General features: G+C 38.7%; 1 protein-coding gene and 2 long non-coding RNA genes across 3 annotated transcripts; all 3 read right to left on the reverse strand.

Moving 5' to 3' along the window:
* Positions 1–900: 900 nt before the first annotated feature.
* Positions 901–4,770, reverse strand: LOC129450288 (uncharacterized). The gene is made up of 6 exons (XR_012368370.1): positions 4,682–4,770; positions 3,876–3,944; positions 3,422–3,575; positions 2,861–2,940; positions 2,124–2,597; positions 901–2,013 (listed from the first exon to the last, which is right to left on the reverse strand). It is a non-coding gene; the product is annotated as an uncharacterized lncRNA (long non-coding RNA).
* A 2,932-nt stretch (positions 4,771–7,702) lies between these two features.
* Positions 7,703–8,357, reverse strand: LOC141362786 (uncharacterized). Its single transcript, XR_012368373.1, has 3 exons — positions 8,235–8,357; positions 8,058–8,133; positions 7,703–7,814 (listed from the first exon to the last, which is right to left on the reverse strand). It is a non-coding gene; the product is annotated as an uncharacterized lncRNA (long non-coding RNA).
* Positions 8,358–8,991: 634 nt separating this feature from the next.
* On the reverse strand, positions 8,992–17,758 carry LOC129425614 (Fc receptor-like protein 5). The gene is made up of 11 exons (XM_073865102.1): positions 17,599–17,758; positions 16,966–17,307; positions 16,532–16,810; positions 16,311–16,448; positions 15,250–15,417; positions 14,855–15,136; positions 14,271–14,522; positions 13,985–14,188; positions 9,553–9,642; positions 9,422–9,442; positions 8,992–9,195 (listed from the first exon to the last, which is right to left on the reverse strand). Exons 1-11 carry the CDS (start codon positions 17,756–17,758, stop codon positions 9,005–9,007), a joined length of 2,127 nt encoding a protein of 708 aa, XP_073721203.1. The 3' UTR covers positions 8,992–9,004.
* Between the last annotated feature and the right edge of the window lie 730 nt (positions 17,759–18,488).

An 18,488-nucleotide genomic window follows, 5' to 3' on the forward strand; every position in this document is an offset into this window, starting at 1 on the left:
AGCTGATGAACAAATGCTGTTTTTACACATTGGTCAACAACTGAAACTAAAACCACACTAAACTTTATCTCCATCAGATCTCTTAAACTGATGTGTGCTGCTGCTATATACTTCTGAATGACATCAATGAGAAAAACAACTATCACAGTTTCACAGACAAGGCTTAACACCTGTTTGAGCTTCTCTGCTGAAAATAACTTGCAGTAACATCTTAAAATGTGTACTATTGATGTGTCTCAATATACGCACCAGTAATGTCTTTTATAAGGAATGTTTGCTAAAGATGCTTCAATATCTTACCCTGACAGGAGTAGGTTCCAGGGCAGATCCATCACAGTATTGAGCTTTAGAGCAGAACTCATCTTGCATCATTTGTAATATAGATAGAAATGATCGTACTTGTAGAGAAGTGATGTTATCTTTGAAGGAAGGAACCTGAGCTACTGTGCACTCTTAAAAAAATGGTTCTATATCGAACCAGAAATGGTTCTATCACCCGCTTCATATATGGAACCCCCAAATGGTTCAATATAGAACCACTTTAATGGGTTCATTAAAAAGAACCCCAAATGGTTCTTTGAATCAAAGTTAGATGGTTCTATTTAGAACCATTAAAGGTTCTTTATTATTATGAGTAATTTATTATTGATAAGAAATTATAACCGATCTAGAAAATTATAAAAGTTTACTATTTATTAATTGTGTTATACAGAAATATAAATCTATAAAAATTACTTAAAATCACATCTCTTTATTCTGTATTAGACAGCAAAACTTTAGTTTACATTTAAAATGTCTCATTACATTCAACCATTTAGTTATTTAATTATTTCCATTAAGCATTTTCACTTTTTAATAAACATACATACGTTTATATATATATATATATATATATATATATATATATATATATTGCATCTCTGTATTAAACAGCTAAACTATTAATTACACTATACATAAAAAATTTTGTTCAAGTTATTTCCCTTACGCATAGATACTGTACAGTATATGCAGTACTAAGTTTTAGTAACTTTTACATGTGTCTGAAATGATGAAAAGAAATCACGGTAACACTTTACAATAAGGTTCATTAGTTAACATTAGTTAGCTACATTAGTTAACATGAACTAATAATGAACTGCACTTATACAGCCTTTATTAATCTTTGTTAATGTTAATTTCAACAATTACTTATACTTTATTAAAATCTTGTTAACATTAGTTAATGCACTCTGAACTAACATGAACAAGCAATTAAAGCTTAAATTTTTATTAACTAACATTAACAAAGATGAATAAATACTGTAACAAATGTATTGCTCATGGTTTGTTCAAGTTAGTTAATACATTATCTAATGTTAACTAATGAACCTTATTGTAAAGTGTTACCGAAATCACAATGCATTTAAAGACAATTCATGAACAATCTATTAAATAAAATGACAATTTACACAAGTTGATTGTAAATTTGTTTTGCACAGGTATTAAAACTTAAGCATATATTTTATAAATTAATGTCACTGTGTGCTTAATGGCAAAAGGGTATTGAACATTGAGGAGAAAAAAAAACGCAAACAGTTGTCACGGAGTGACTATGCGGGGCGGAACCAAAAGGAGAGTGAAGAGGTTCCGCCCGGACCAGTTTGTACAGACACCGGCACTTCCGGGTTCCCCGGGAATCCCCGCACTCACTGAAACAAGGCACAGCTGTGTGAGTGACATGGCGAGCGATGGTTGGGCGAGCCACGCCATGGAGGAGGATATAAAGAGAGAAGGTAGAAGTTACTGTAAGGGTCGCAGAGTCCGAAGAGTCCGCAGGCTCTGCTGATCCGGCGACCGCTAGGTAGCGGGCGGAAAGAGTGCGGGGCTGGTCCGGGCGAAAGGACGGCGTGGTTGTGTATAGGAAGTTACTTGTCAGAGTGAAGTTTGATCGCGTTGGATATACGCTGCAGATGCCGGCTGGGTTGTTAGTCGTTCGGGTGCTGAAATACGTAGTTCTGCTACGGCTGGGAGCTGTGGAGGGAGAAGAAACACTGTTCAACAGTCAAGTAAGAACCTCTTGAAACGGAAATACACAAAGCTTTCTTTAAGTGTTGTGCTGTGTCCTTGTCGTCCGTACTCACCTTAGGAGGGTCTTGGACCTTTGTGGATGCCATCAGGGGCCGCCGCGACGGTGTGTGCCCAACCCACCCAGATACGCTCTGTAGCGGTGTTCCAGCTGGAGTCACGTGGAAACCCCTCCAACGTCCCTGGCCCTGTAATACTCCCCCTGAGGATGAGAAGCGAGATTTTTAGATTCCCTTTCCCATTCCCCACTTTAGTTTTAAATAAAGTTTCTATTTTTATATTTTACTTATCTCTGGTTTGTCTGGTCATTGGGGTGCTTTGGGACCTCCTCGAGGTGGAACTAGGAGGAGCGTGATCCGCGACAGGGGCGGTCCGCTTCTCCGACCTGGGACACAGTCATTCCACAGCCTGTGATGTCAATGTCTTCCACATATTAAGTTCACATTGTCCATTATAAAGTTGATACTTTCAAATTTGAGAAGATCAGGAGAGCCATTGAACACTATGGTTGGTGTGGGACCTTTGGGATCCTGTAAAACAAACATTTCACCTTTTAAGTGGTTCTTACCAATTAACAGAAGCCATCAAATAGACTTAAAATTATCCCATAATAACACAAATAAAGTATGACAACTAGGCAAGCGACACTCACGAAAAAACAAGACTCATAATAATTGATGTGGAGCTGTATGCTATTTAAGGGTAAACAGAGTAATATTTTTATATTTGCATTGAATGTTACTTTAAATAAAGTGCCTCAAATGCTAACTAAATTACAGAAGACTATACCTACACTATTTACACAGTCAAGGAAGCTGGGATTTTCTTGAAATAATGCTGGCAATAACATAAGTGCAGCATTCCTCACCAGACCTACAAAGATACAAAGTATTGTACATTAGGTACAGAAATCAATTACAGGGACATTTTACTCAAAAAAGAAAACTCATTCACTCACTCGTTATTTCAAATGTTCACAGCTTTCTTTCTTCAGCAGAACACTAACACGAAAAAGATTTTGAAGAATGTCTGTAACCGAACAACTCTGCTAGCAATTTAATGGACACAAAACCAATGCAGGTCAATGGGCACCATTGTTGTTCGATTACCATACTTTTTCAAAATATCTTCTGTTGTGTTCTGCTGAAGAAAGTGACGACAATTTTAATTTGTGGGTAAACTTTAACTCTTTCTCAGCCAGCGTCTCTTAATTAACATGTTTACTCTTCAATGGCAAGGAAAAAGTTTATACTAACATTATTTTCATATTTTCACTTATATAATTTATAGGTGCTAGAACCTTTACATTGACAATGCAAATAAAGCTACTTTACACTGGACAAAGAACAAGCACCTTCTGTGGTTTCCTCTCCAATGAGATTGGCGTAGAGATGTTTTTTACTTCCTTCTTTTGCACTCGTGATGATGTTTGGGGCCATTTTATTTAGAGATGTTTCCATGTTCTTCACCAAGTCTGTTCCAAACCTCATTGTCATTCCATGCAGCATCTTAAAACACAAAATCTTTATATATCCACTTTCAGACAAACCAGTTCCTTAAAGTCTACATTAACTTGAGGTTGCAATTGATGTATTTTTCAAAACACAATGTTCAATAAAAAAAATAGTGGGAAATATACAGAATTTAAATTAAGTCCTCAAACACTTTACAGTCTTTAATGCTAAATTCTAAATGAAATACATACAGTAAGAATTATCATTAAAGCTACAAAACACAGATTTCTTTAATTTTGCTCTTTGATGAACATTAGTGACAGTCAGGTTTACGAGGTCTTTTAAGCACCTTACCTTTTTGCATCAATGGGCTTTATATTTTAAAGCCAGTGACGTGTCTGATCATTTATTAACCATGGTTATCTGTGGGGGAGAGGAAAAAAGCATAAATTACACTTCACAAACCAAATACACATAAAAACCTGAACACGTTTGGTTTTTAAAACATTTGAATGTTAAATGTAAGTGTCTCAACAGCTACCATCACATTAATTATTTGTGTGCATCACAGAAAACATGCATGTATAGACTTGTTGCGGATACAAACGCTGCACTGCAATCGTGCATTTATAATACAGACCGGCGGAATGTTCTTAACTGTGGCCAGCAGTTTCCACTTTCCTTCCGAGTTTAGCTCCAACCCTGATAAAACACTCGTGAACAAGCGAAAAATACTCACGGAATATGTGTAAAACTGCGACAAACATTTACAAATAATTTCCCTTCTACCGTCTTCCACCCGGTTCCTTTGACCACGCGCTTCACTGAAATTACTGTCTCGAATTTCGTCTCCTTACAACACAGCTGTCTTATTGTGCTTGGCAATTTAATTTAAAATGACAAAGAAATAAAGCAGGACTGTAACGTAATTCATTAAAACCCGGAACAAAATGTATTTAACAGAGCTTTTATAACTGACGGTTGACGAAGCCCGTCAAGTGCTTCAACGTTACCAGCAGTATTTTTTAACTGAGGTAAATATTATAAATGTAGCTTCTAGTATCACTATTAAGCACAACACATACTCTAACAAAATAAATATTAATTAATTATACTAAATGTTTCAGTAATATCGTTTCAAAAATGTAAAGTTTACTTACCTCAGGGACAGGGTACAAACAAGCAGAAATGCCGGTCCGGAGTCCGAACTCCTCACCTCAGTTTGAAAAAAAAAACTGTCACGTCACGAGGCTCATCTTCGCTTATGGTGCAACGCATATATACGCCACCAGAGGGCACTTTTGCGATTATTTGTTTTTAATGCCCCTTCAGGTTAAATTAAACAAACATTGACAATTTAGAATGTAGAAAATAAAGAAAACACCTGGTAATTCACCAAAAACGCAAACTGCACTGTAAGTTTCATGCTAATGTACAAACTTGCATAAAAAAGCTCACAGGAAATAAATCATACACTAAATATTAATAGCCTATTTGTTGACTCTCTCTTTATTTGACCACAGCCTATTGACACAAAAAGGTTTGTGAATGAGTTGTGTAGGTTTGTAAATTAGTTGTGTAGGTCTGCAATTATTGTGTAATCTTTAGTTTACACTTCAGTCACAAAACGTGAATTATAGAACCATTTTAATAAAAATGGTTCTTTGCCTTCCAAGGGTTCTATATGGAACCCTTTTTTTGGTAAAAGGTTCTATTGGCCAAGTATAGAACCGCACGGTTCTATATAGAACCTCAAGGAACCTTTTTTTTTTAGAGTGTGTATCTGGAGACCAGAATAACACAGAGACTTATGTTGTGATGTTTTGACAGAGCCATTCAGCAAACACCCAGAACACAGAAACCACATACGCCATTTTGACCACATTTGCACCTGAAATTGTGGCTGTGCTACCTTAAAAAAAATGTATATTGCAATTGTACGGGTGAATGGAATGCGCTGCTTCTCACTGCCGCTCACTACACGGAGTAGATGCCGAGAGAAACAATCACTGAGCTAGAAAGCAAGACCTTGCATCTAGCACACCCTCATGACCACCTGATGATGAAGAGGGTTTCAGTTTGTTACTGTCATCCTCACTTGGGCCTTGAAGTCAATAAGGTTGAGATCCACGGATCATGTACTACATTAATATTCTAGATTAAATCTACAAAGGGGGCATCACAAAAACGTATGTGTAGTTGTACAAAAATGTTTGGTTAATGGCTATAGTGACCTGAACCTGAATCTATTAGAAGCTAATAAACAAGTGTTATCTCTCACACCACAGAGCAGATACCAAAACCACAATGAGCTCATCTCCATTAGACAACTAACACTGATGTCTGCAGATATATTTACCTGTGAACACAGTTTCCTTTCAGTCGTTCACTACGACTTTACGTCGTGACAGACGAATTGGGAACCGCTCCGCAGCGGCCTATCTACTTTGAGAAACTAACAAAACGCCAATGAACTTGGCATGCAGGTATTTGCATAATGCCAGCGCCGCCCCACCAGGTGCATATATAAGCAGCAGGTGCATAATACCAAATCAGCTTTATTGCTTCGAAAGCCGGGAATATTCTGCTCTCGAGAAGTGTATCTCATCGACGAAGATCCTGTTCTACCTGGGACACTCTAGCAACACTGCTTGCTAAAGTTGGTTGGACTCACGGCACCACAGTGGAGGCTTGCAGCTTTTTTCCATCCCATTTCTCTCTCACTCTCTCTCTCTGTCTCTCAGTTTAGGACTTGAGTTTGAGTGAGTGTGTTGCCTCTCCTTGTGTGATTCATCAACTGCACAAAGAGTGATTTCCCTAAAAGAGCAGCACATTTGAGCTTTGTGTCTTTTTTAAAGACATCCACTCACTTGTGTAATGATCAGGTGCGTCTTTTTAAAGATGGCATTCCGCCCGTGCTGCGTTTCTGAATGCAGTGTTTTCATTGCTATCCCGGGATGGCCACGATCGCTGTCCTTCGTTCCGTGATAGCTCTTGCCCCATCTGCGAGGGCATGACTATGGTGGATTTGGGGAGATGGGTGGCGTTTATCAGGGAACATCACCCTCCTTCCAAGCCCTGCCAAGGGCACAATGGCGAAGCTTGCCAAGGATGATCTCTGTATAACGGACTGAATCGGTCCGCTGTTTTGTCCAGCGACCCTCAGCACCCTGGTCCATTGCCAGCGGAGATTTCGATGGAGACGAGCAGCCTGTGTTCTACGGTGTCCTCGCCCTCTGCGGGCCTCCACCGGAGACAATGTCAACCGTAACATCGAAGGGGGGCTGTCAACCTCAGACGCCGATCCGGACCTGCTCCCTCCTTCGGGTAGGGTTGCAGAGCCTGCGTTTGACACTGAGATGGCAGCCATGCTCGCTCTGGCCGCGGCAAACCATCCCGCCTCAATGATTGGTACTTTAGGGGTGCTCGGGCTTCTCAGTCCTCACCCCCCGTGCCCTTCTTCCCCGAGGTACATGAAGAACTGACGCTGTCGTGGAAAACCTCGTTTTCCTCCCGGAACCGGACGTATCAGCCTTCACCCCTCACCTCTCTCGATGGTGGGGCTGCCAAGGGGTATACTGAAGCAACTCTGTCTGTCCTGTGTCTTTGATCACTATCAGATGGTGCAGGAGGAAATGAGAGTTGTGACAAAGTAATACATTTCTACATTTTCAATCTTACAACTTATATAGACAGCTGTCCATAAACGGGGGATTTGACTTGAATGATGGAGAAGGGTGAGGAGGGGGGGGTGTTGTTGAACACATACATTACTAAAACTCCCTTTAAGTTTTTTTAGTTCACTCAGTGGTCATTTTTGTTACCACCTTTGGACAGAAACCCACTATGTAGATATATTATTAAATTCTCCAAAAAAAAAATTCGACAATACAATACTGTATTAACTCAGATATCAGAAATGGCATTGAGTATGCAACAGTGCAAATCAAAAAGGTGATAATGTTTTGTATGCTAAATGTTGAATTGGGCATAGTTGCAAATTCATGTGTATTAAATATACATTTATCAGAACAGTCTTTAGATAAAATGTGAATAACTTGTAAAAGTATAGGAAAGTGTGCAATGTGCATGGGAGCAAACAGTGACATAACAAGATATGCAAGCTGATAAGAAACTACGACTACAACTGGTGTTAAGTTTTATATTTATTTACAGAAGGTGAGAATTAATAGGCAAATGAGTATGGTGAGAATATTCTTAAAAACTGTAACAAAAAAAAATGAAGTAAAAAAACTGAAGAATAAACAGGAAATAGTTGTAAAATCCCAAGTCCTGTAAACAAAACAGAAACTATAGTTTCATAAAAAGTTTCTTACTATAGTTTCTTACAGTTTTAATGAATGAATACACGCCGAGAGCATTCGGTTAATATCATTGTCTCATTTTTGAGGGAGCATCTGAGCTCCTTATATCCTGATAAGTAAGCTCTTTTATGCTATTAGAAAATCAAAGTTTAGGAAGCATTTACACTGATGTGCATGATCATTTATATTGATAATATTAAGCATTAGTTACTGTATTGCCATCTTTTCCTCCTCTGGTCTTTATTTAATCTAAGATTAGGCCACATCAACAGATCCAGAAGCAACACCTGAAAAAAAGAATAATGCAAAAGACTAAAATGGATGAATACAACTAAGTGATGCTTATAGGTGCTGTTTTCATATTTGTTTAATATTTTGTTTATCTCACCTTTACCTTCTTCTTTCTTCAGATTGGAGTACACAATCCCACCTTCTCTGGTATTTCCTAAAAATGCCAAGAATTAAGAAACTTTATTATAAACAACCCAACATTCACAGTTAACTTTTGAGGGAAAAAAATGACAGTTTATAGATATTAAACAAGAATATTAAATATAAATAATACAGATTAAATAGAAATTGAACAGATTACATGTTAAAGGGTTAGTTCTTCCAAAAATAAAAATGATTTCATTAATGATGAATCACCCTCATATTGTTCCAAACCCGTTCCATATTTTGTTATTTTTGGACTAAAATGTTTTTGATGCTTCAACAAATTCTAATTGACCCACTGATGTCACATGGACTACTTTGATGATGTTTTTATTACCTTTCTGGACATGTACAGTATACCGTACATACATTTTCAATGGAGGGTCAGAAAGCTCTCGGACTAAATCTAAAACATCTTAAACTGTGTTCTGAAGATAAACGGAGGTTTTAATGACATAATTTTCATTTTTGGATGAACTAACCCTTTAACTTTCTGTTTATAGATCTGTTTAATAAAAGCAACAGAAAGCCACATCTGTGATTCAGCATGTTATTGAAGCATGAAAATACTATAAGTTAATTTATTTAAATGTTCAGCTATCTCTGTTGACCATGCATGAGGTTTCATTTTACCTTTCTTGTCTTTCTTCTTTTTCTTCATTTCTTTCTTAGATATCAGTTCAATATTGGCATAGATGTGATCAGCTGCTTCACTTACATTGTCTATAAAGATGAGCATCTCTTGTAATGAATAAAGTTTAAAAGACCATTTGTTAAAGCTTTATGTCTTGTGAAGCCTTCATAGAAATATTGTTTTGTTTTACCTTTCTTGTATTTCTTCTTTTTCTTCATTTCTTTCTTAGATATCAGTTCAATATTAGCATAGATGTGATCAGCTGCTTCACTTTCATTGTCTACAATGAAGAATAAAGAAACGATTAAGAGTTTTCTCCTCTCAGTCTTTAGTTTTACTCCTCTGGTAGTTTCTACATTTGCTCTTAAGTTTATTTTTCTTGAAGTTGACCTGTGAATACATGACATCACTGTGGCCGGCCTGAGACACTGCTAAAGGAAAAGTTTAACCTTAAAATTGTTTTATTGTCATGAGATAAACAACATTAAATGATATCAATACATTACCTGCACTTGTGTCTTTATCATCTGTTGTAATAGAATAAAGATGAGCATCTCTTGTAATGAATAAAGCTTAAAAGACCATTTGTCAAAGCTTTATGTCTTGTGAAGCCTTCATAGAAATATTTTTGTTTTACCTTTCTTGTCTTTCTTCTTTTTCTTCATTTCTTTCTTAGATTTCAGTTCAATATTAGCATAGATGTGATCAGCTGCTTCATTTACACTGTCTATAATAAAAAATAAAGAAATGATTAAGAGTTTTCTACTCTCAGCCTGAGACCTTGTAAAGGAAAATTATTTGAACCCTTAAAGGTCACATTTTTTGTGTTCCCATTTTTCAAACTTTAGATAGTGTGTAGGCTAATGTTGTTGTTAGAGCATAAATAATGCCTGCAAAACAATAAAAATAAAAGTTCAATGCCAAGCAATACCGTATTTTCCGCACTATAAGGCGCACTTAAAAGCCTTTAATTTTCTCAAAAAATGACAGTGCGCCTTATAATCCAGAGCGCCTTATATATGGATCAAAACTCCGGGTCAATGTCAAAATGTTCTGGGCCGGCTCGCGCGAGGACGCTTCTCGGCGGCCGGCTCGCGCGAGGACGCTTCTCGGCGGCCGGCTCGCGCGCTTCCGCGGGTATCAGACTGTTTCATTTACAACGTGTTTACTGAAATATTCCCTTCCACGTTTGGGAGAAGAGTGAGCAAGGCTGGGAGATATTGTTAATATGCACATCAACGTTTGAACAACGTCAACATGGTGAACTGAGTTTTCAGAAGGCTTAATAAAGTTTGACTTTATCTGACATTCCCATTAGCACAGCTCCATCTAGTGGATGCATAACGCAAACCCAGTCAAACGTTTGACTGCAGTATCTTTCATTCTATGCGCCTTATAACCCGGTGCGCCCTATGTATTAAAAAAAATCTAAAATAGGCCATTAATTGAAGGTGCGCCTTATAATCCGGTGCGCCTTATAGTGCGGAAAATACGGTACATTTACTTTAACAGAACTCGCTTTTTAAAGCCTACAGCCAACGGTCAGTTTGGACTACAGCCTTCTACTAAGATCAAACGGCTCAGGCTAAGCTAAGCTAAGCTGCTGTACAATCACAACACACTAAACAAGCTAAACAATCAGAACTTGATACGTAAGGAGGGACTTCTTAAAACAAGGAAGATATCATCCTATTTTTGGACAGTGAAAACAGCAATAAGTAAATTGTGTGAAAAATACTGGGTTCTTTTACACACTAAACATGAACGCATGTTATATTGCGCACTGTAAACACAAACATAGCTTCAAAAACACAGGAAAAATGTTAATGTTAATAACAATCATAAAGATGAGCATGTCTTGTAATGAATAAAGTCTCAATAGTTGCGCGTTCAGATCTTAATGATTAATGGTAAACAAATTTGGCTTCCTGTCCTCGAAGGGAGCTATGCAGCTGAGCTCTAAACCTTCAGAGAGGGCGAACCTGAGGCCGGGGCTCGAGCTGCGAATGTTTGAGGGACAGCAAGTGCCTGCAAGTAAGTAAGACTTATAAGATAAGTATTAAAATCCTCTCTACCCCCCCCTCTCTATATTACAGCTTATGACTTCTGCGGAAGTTAATGGAAAACGCGTGGCCTGGGGCTCCTGCGGGAGCGATGGTGATTTACTAATGTGTTAGTGCAAGTGTGATGAAGTCACTGCTGAGGCAGTGAGCAAGTTGTACCAAAAAATCCTGTGAAAAATTTAGGCTTAAGACTTCTGTGGAAGTAAACGGAAAGTGCGCAGCCTGGGGCTCCTGCGGGAGCGATGGTGATTCATTAATGCGATAGTACAAGCGTGATGAAGTCACTGCTGAGGCAGTGAGCAAAGTTGGACCAAATAATGCAGTGCGAAAATTTCGGCTTATGACTTCTGCGGAAGTTAACGGAAATCGCTTCTGTGGGAGCGATGGTGATTCAACTAATGCGTTAATGCAAGCATGATGAAATCACTGCTGAGGCACTGGGCAAAGTTGTACCGAATAATGCGGCGTGAAATTTTAGCTTATAACTTCTGCGGAAGTTAACGGAAAGCGAGTGGCCTGGGGCTTCTGCGGGAGCGAAGGTGATTCACTAATGCGTTTGTGCGAGCCTGAGGAAATCACTGCTATGGCAATGAGCAAAGTTGTGTAAATAATGCAGGGCGAAATTTCGTGCGGCCAAGGGCTCCTGTGGGAGTGGCCAAGGGCTCTTGCGGGAGCGATGGTGATTCACAAATGCGTTAGCGCAAGCGCGATGAAATCACTGCTCAGGCTGTGAGCAAAGTTGTACCAAATAATGTGGTGCAAAATTTCAGCTTATGACTTCTGTGGAAGTAGACGGAAAGTGTATGGCCTGGGGCTTCTACAGGAATGATGGTCACTAATTCATTATATGCGAGCGTAAAGAAAAGAGCACTTTTTATAAATTCTAAATTACCATCTTGCAGACATATTGTAAATAATCAAAAATAACATAATATTAGCTACATCATCTGGCGGCCTGATGTGCAGCCGCTACCCGCTGGTCAAACTGAGCAGCCTCTCTGCTCAACACAGTATATAAAAATGCTCAACCCGTTCTGCAGGTCCAAACATGTCCAGGATTTTCAAAAATAGATAGGAATCAGTGAGCGGCCGCTCCCCAAATGGCATAGCCTGTTGGCCTTTGATGTAAAAAGCAGCCGAACGCCTGTTTCACACACACTCTGTATGCAGTGCGTTTGTGGTCGGATCCATCAAGCACCCGTTGTGCTTTCACACATACTGTTTGCAGTGCGCTGCTGACCACTGATTCTGTGTATAAAATTATTGTGTAATTGACACTTTCTGCAGAATTGCGAATAAACAATATAACAAAGCATCAAGATTATTACAATTGCAAGAGCAAATCACATTTTGCCGAATGTATATCAACAGGTACGCGAAGACGCACATACGTACACAAAAGGTGCAGATCAGCCATTATTGATTGACTGTGTCCTGGTTTGCCAGCGCAATGACGGTGTCTCTTTCTTTTACTGTTTGTAATCTTTGTTGTGTGATCGGTTCTCACATATAATGTTTGTGGTAAAATTGTCAGAAGAAAGTCCAAGTACAGAGTCAGAAGTTTATAAATTAATACCGAGCCTGTCGATGACAGCGGAAAAGCTAACTCTCACCCTTCATACATCTTAAAATAGAAGTTTTCTTTATTAACTCTTACAAATTTCAAGACGTTGGTTGTGGCATACGGAAAGTGTTGGTACATCAATAGCACTGTTCGTTATAATTAATTGCTTAAAACATTTGCACCCTGGGTGATTTTAAATTCATTTAAGCTTGTTTGATGATGAACTACTTGTATGATGGTTGTTACACTCATTTTCATTCATGAAGTAATGACAATATTGCTAATGGATTAAGTAAAATATAATTATCAAAATTGAAAGTTGTGCATCACCTGGATGCGGTGGAGTTTGGGAATCACCATATAATGGCTAGTATATCTTCTGTGAGGCTGGACAGCTCTCTATTCACTCCATCATTAGAAAGCAAAAATCGGTATGCATAAACGTTACTTACGGCAATTCATTCAAGCTAGCATGAATAACTCTAACGATATGCTCTCTGTATGTGTGGGTGTTCGAACCACAGTTTTAGGGAAGGGGGAAACAGTGATCGTGACCATTACGATAAAAATTTTATTCCTGAAAAAATTCTAGCAGAAACAGACATTTAAGGATGAAGTCCTGCAGCATTGGTATGAGGTAGCCTGAGTTACTCCAGACAAGTCTTCTTTAGTTCGAAAAGTCTATAAAGTTTGTCACCATGACAACATATTTATAGATCAAGCTTTGAAGTTACAATGGATTGCACTTGCTCGAATCGCCCCCTGTCGGGTCAAAGAATAGTGCAACAGCGAGCACGTCGACTATGAATGCCTTCCGTTTGTTGACAGCGGAGGCTTGCTGTGTGGAGCAAAGCGCGAGTTTTCTCGCCCATCCGCAGAGACCGTCCTATCAAGTATGCAGGGTATAGCAAATGAAGTGCGATGTTACCTTGACAGAGGAACGACGCAAGAGCGCATTCTTCTGCGGAGCTGTGAATAAACAATCGATAAGGAGAAAACAAGCAGTTTGATTACATTGACAATGAGGTAAGTTTCACAACAATTGAAAATCTCTGGTATTTGTAGCTTTGGTGGAAAAGGGGTTAATTAAATGCGGAGTCTAGGGCAGCACAGTCCTGTAAGCCGCCATTGTTGTTTTGGTCGATCACACATCCCTAGATTGAAATAACAGATGCACCTGATGCCGTTATTGTCAAACCCATTTGCTTTTTCCTAACCCAAACATGCCATTGTCGAGTAAAAGAAACATCCGGACTGCATAAAAAGTTGTGTACACTGCCCCTGACATCACTACTGCATGACATGTACTGAATGTTTAGGCTCCTCTAAAACCTACGTTTAGAACTACAATTCAAAAGACTGTATGTTGGGATGTCACTGCATCAGCTCTTAAAAAAGCAGATTTCTGGCATTGATCATAATAAATTAATGTACTGACTGACCAGTCGGCAATGGACTGTAAACATCCTCAGTCTGTTTCTGATCTGATGTCTGATTGATGTTCTGCTGTTGACTGACAGCTGAGGCAGACTGAGAGTTTTTGTTGTTGTTGTACCACCACAGCAGGACCAAGAAAAAGATCAAAAACATGATGCTCAGTCCAAGACCCAGACCATTAATAAGACCAAGAGTTGAAGATGCTGCGGCTGGGAAAGCAGAGATACATTCTTATATAATTACTGCATATGCAAAAACATTTCAACAGTGCTTATAGAGGAGAGAGATCACCTCTGACTGAGATCCAGCTCTTTGGAGACTCTCCTCTCTCTGGGTATTTACAGTAGTAGAAACCCTCATGTGACTTTGAGACTGTAGGAATGATCATCATGTCTCCTGTAGTCTGACTCTGCACCACTAATCCATCTTTATAAAATTCAGCCCTCAGATTAGAGGGCTTTTTATATCGATATAAACAGTGTAGAGTCAGAGGATCTCCTTCAGTCACAGGATGAACAGGACTGTCCAGAATCACACCAACATCTACACAACAGAATAATGACTGATGATTACAAATCATAAAAATATATCAGATTGATTATCGGCTTGTTACTGTATATCTGGCAGATGGTAAAAAAAGTAGAATGCCAAAGACTTAAAATGAAAGAGCATCTTTAACCATTATATAAGAACTAGAATATGATAGAGACCACAACAACCAGCAAGAAAATCTATATTAATATTTATTTAATATCCACTGATAAATACTAATTATAAATGAAATAAAAATAATAAAAACTGCTTCATCGGTTCATTGCACTGATGGTAAAGATTTTCTGCCTCTAAAATGAATAAATAATGATTTGTAAACTCACAGTGTACTGATATATTAACAGGATGAAGTTTCTCTCCAGATTCAGACTGACACCAGTACACTCCAGTATCAGATGTGATGAGAGATCTGATTGTACATGTAGATGTTGTTCCTGTAGATCTAGTGTCTGATGATGAACAAGGGTTTAGTTTATCTTCTGTGTATCCTCTCACTGTCCATCCAGTAGAGTTACTGTGATCCTCACAGCTCAGAAAGAGAGATTCAAATATGAAGTGTTGAGATCTGTCAGGTATGATGGTCAGAGAGACTGAACGAGAAACACCTGAGAAGAAAATGACAGAAAAGCATCTATACAAGAAATAAATGAATAAATGAATGATATAAGACATAGAGTGTAAGAGATTGTTGTTGTTTAGTTGTGTGTGATGAACTCACCAGTGATCCACAGTAGCTTTCTGTTACTGTCTGTCTGATAGACTGGATCTCCTCTCTCTGCTCTGCACATATAAACTCCTGTATGCTTCACAGTCACTGAACTCACTGTGTAGATGCCTTTAGATCCTCCACTGCTGTTTGACACCAGCTCATAAACATCTTTATTCACTGGAAAGTCAAAATGTGATACACATGTTAAAATGAAATATTTGACCCTTAAAGGACAAGTTCGGTATTTTACACCTAAAGCCCTGTTTTCAGATTGTTTATGATGAAATAGAACGTTTTGACTAAAATTTGGACATATAATGCTGGACTAAGAAATTTCAGTTTTTGTTGTATCACCCAGTGTATCTACAATGGCTGCATAGGTGCACTGGAACAATCCTTCCTAAAATGCATTAAACTTTCGTTTACAAAGACATGAAACTCACCGAGTGGTCAGGGGTGTTTACTGATATGCTCACACAAAAATCGCTGCAAAAGATGCTTTCAACAGATGTTTTACCATTCATTGTAAGCTTGTGGACCTATTTTTCCAAACGCCTCACACCCGCACATTCTTCCTTTAAGAGCTTGAATAACAGACACTCCATCCCAGATGATGGCGATAATCCACCTTTACCAATTGCAAGAATACAAACAAAGTTCCCGGCGCGGAGTAATACCGTACTTCACAGCACATCTAATACAAGTCAATGGAGTTGGACAAAAACTGATAAAACCTGTTGGAAAGCATCTTTTGCAGCGATTTTTGTGTGAGCATATCAGTGAACACCCCTGATCACTCGGCGAGTTTCACGTCTTTGTAAACGAAAGTTTAATGCATTTTAGGAAGGATTGTTCCAGTGCACCTATGCAGCCATTGTAGAGGTAGGGGGGTGATACAACAAACACCCGAAAATTCTCGGGCCAGCATCATATGTCCAAATTTCTGTCAAAACCGTTCTATTTCATCATAAACAATCTGAAAACAGGGCTTTAAATGTAAAATACCGAACTTGTCCTTTAAAACTATTTTGAACAAAAACTTTTAGTAGATGAGATGAATGAGATATTACCTGAGTAAAGACTCTGTACAGTGAACCAACTGAATGTCCAGTCTGTAGATGAACTTATTACCTCACACATCAGAGTCACTGAATCTCCTTCAGTCAACCACTGCTGTGGAGAAACACTTAAAACTGTCTGTGGTTTATCTGAAAGTGATCAATCTCTCATGAATAACATGTTAGACTTCATCTCTTCACACTAATAATGATGAACAAACATATAAACTCACATGATACAGTCAGTGTAACAGCATCACTCATCTCAGTGTTTTGTTCACGTATCTTTCCTCTACAGGTGTATTTATCACTGTGATAGTATTGAATGTTGTTAATTTTACACTCTTGTGTGTTGCATTGTGTGATTATATTTCTGTTATTTGTATTCACTGCAGTCCAGCTGTATGTCCACTCAGTGTCTCCTGTATTCTGTATGTCACATCTCATAGTAACAGTTTCTCCTTTGAACAGCTGTGTGTCAGGATCAACACTCACTACAGGTTTAGGGCTCTCTGTGCAAACACCGATGTATTACACAATATTTAAAAAAAGTATGATATTATGATGAATGATGATTTCAGGCTGTTGAGTTGCACAGTAGTAAAATTAAACATAAAGTATAATAAAAGCAGTCTGTTAGACTTTTATGTTTCATGTTGTCTCTCACCTTTAACATTTATCCACAGTCCATCACTGTAGTCTGTGTAATAGTCTGGTTTTCCTCTTCCAGCTCTACACCAGTACTGACCTCCATCTGAAACTTCAACACTGTGGATTGTGTAAGAGTTTGTTTCTGTTGTCGTCTTCTCAGTGTTTTGTGTGCGTTTGTACCAGTAAAACTTCCATCCAGTAGACCAATGATTAATGTGACACTTCAGAGTCACTGTGTTACCTGTCAGTACAGATCCTTCAGTATCTGATGTGAGTTCAGGTTTTGGTTTTGATCCTGTAGGAGAATAAAACACATTCAAATCCTGAAGAGTCTCAGAGCTTATGATCTCATCATAGGCTGCGTTACCATTAAAGATTTTCACAAAACTTTAGCAATATTTTTTGAAATGTCGACAAAAACTATTGAAATTATGGCATTTCCATTAACTGATGATATGCGACTGAAACATAGTTTTTCCTCTTACGCATTTAGACACCAAACTATGCTGCTACGATTTGTCTCCCTCTAACCTGTGTCTCTATTCTTCGAGCGCTGCCTTCATGGATAGTAATTCCTTATTACCCACATCATAGTTTCTCTGTGCTGTGGTGAGTTTACATGAATAAAATGCACAAGGGTGAACTTTACCTGGATTACCGTGAAGTTGGGACAAGATAGCTCCGATGCCTGTATCTGAAGCATCTGCTTCAATGATAAAAGGTTTGCTAGGGTCTGAAAGTTTCAGGATAGGTGCGTGGTGAAACAGTTCTTTAGCTTGGCAAAGGCTTCTTGAGCGTTGGATGACCATTGTAGTTTCTTGGGTTTATCTTTCAACAGTGACGTAAGTGGGGAAGCTATTATACTGTAATTCTTAATGAAGCAGTGGTAGAAATTAGCGAATCCCAGGAATCGTTGGAGCTCTTTAATGGTGCGTGGTTCTGGCCAGTCAGTAATTGCTTTGATCTTAGAAGAATCCATTTCAACCGCTTGATGACTGATGTTGTACCCCAGGAAGTTAGTTTTTTCCACATGGAACTCACACTTCTAAGCTTTGACGTAGAGTTGGTGTTTCAGTAGACGTGACAGGGGCGGCAGTGGTTGAGTGGTTCATGTAGGTTGTCTACAAATCGAAAGGTTGGTGGTTCAATCCCCGGCTCCACCTGACCAAGTGTCGAGGTGTCCTTGAGCAAGACACCTAACCCCAGCTGCTCCCGACGAGCTGGATGGCGCCTTGCATGGCTGACACTGCCGTCGGTGTATGAATGTGTGAGTGAATGGGTGAATGTGAGGCAAAATTGTAAAGCGCTTTGGATGGCCATTGGTCTATGAAAGCGCTATATAAATGCAGTCCATTTAACATTTACCATTTCTTTGACATGGGAAAAATGTTCTTCTAAAGTGGCGGAATAAATCAGGATATCATCAATGTAGGCGACAACACACTTATTAAGCAGATCTCTGAGGATTTCATTAATAAAGGACTGGAAGAGTTAGACATACATGCTGGAGAGTTAGATAGACCATACGGCATCACCATG

This window comes from Misgurnus anguillicaudatus, unplaced genomic scaffold, assembly GCF_027580225.2.
Source record: "Misgurnus anguillicaudatus unplaced genomic scaffold, ASM2758022v2 HiC_scaffold_29, whole genome shotgun sequence".
In the NCBI taxonomy this organism is placed as follows: Eukaryota; Metazoa; Chordata; class Actinopteri; order Cypriniformes; family Cobitidae; genus Misgurnus; species Misgurnus anguillicaudatus.

Excerpts from the sequence above, each read along its gene's own strand:
- LOC129425614 (XM_073865102.1), bottom strand. The coding sequence starts at position 17,758 with ATGGTCATCCAACGCTCAAGAAGCCTTTGCCAAGCTAAAGAACTGTTT. Across the intron at positions 16,811-16,965 it reads ACTGTGGATAAATGTTAAAG|AGAGCCCTAAACCTGTAGTG; the intron begins GTGAGAGACAAC and ends GTGTTTGCACAG. Across the intron at positions 16,449-16,531 it reads TGTTACACTGACTGTATCAT|ATAAACCACAGACAGTTTTA; the intron begins GTGAGTTTATAT and ends GATCACTTTCAG.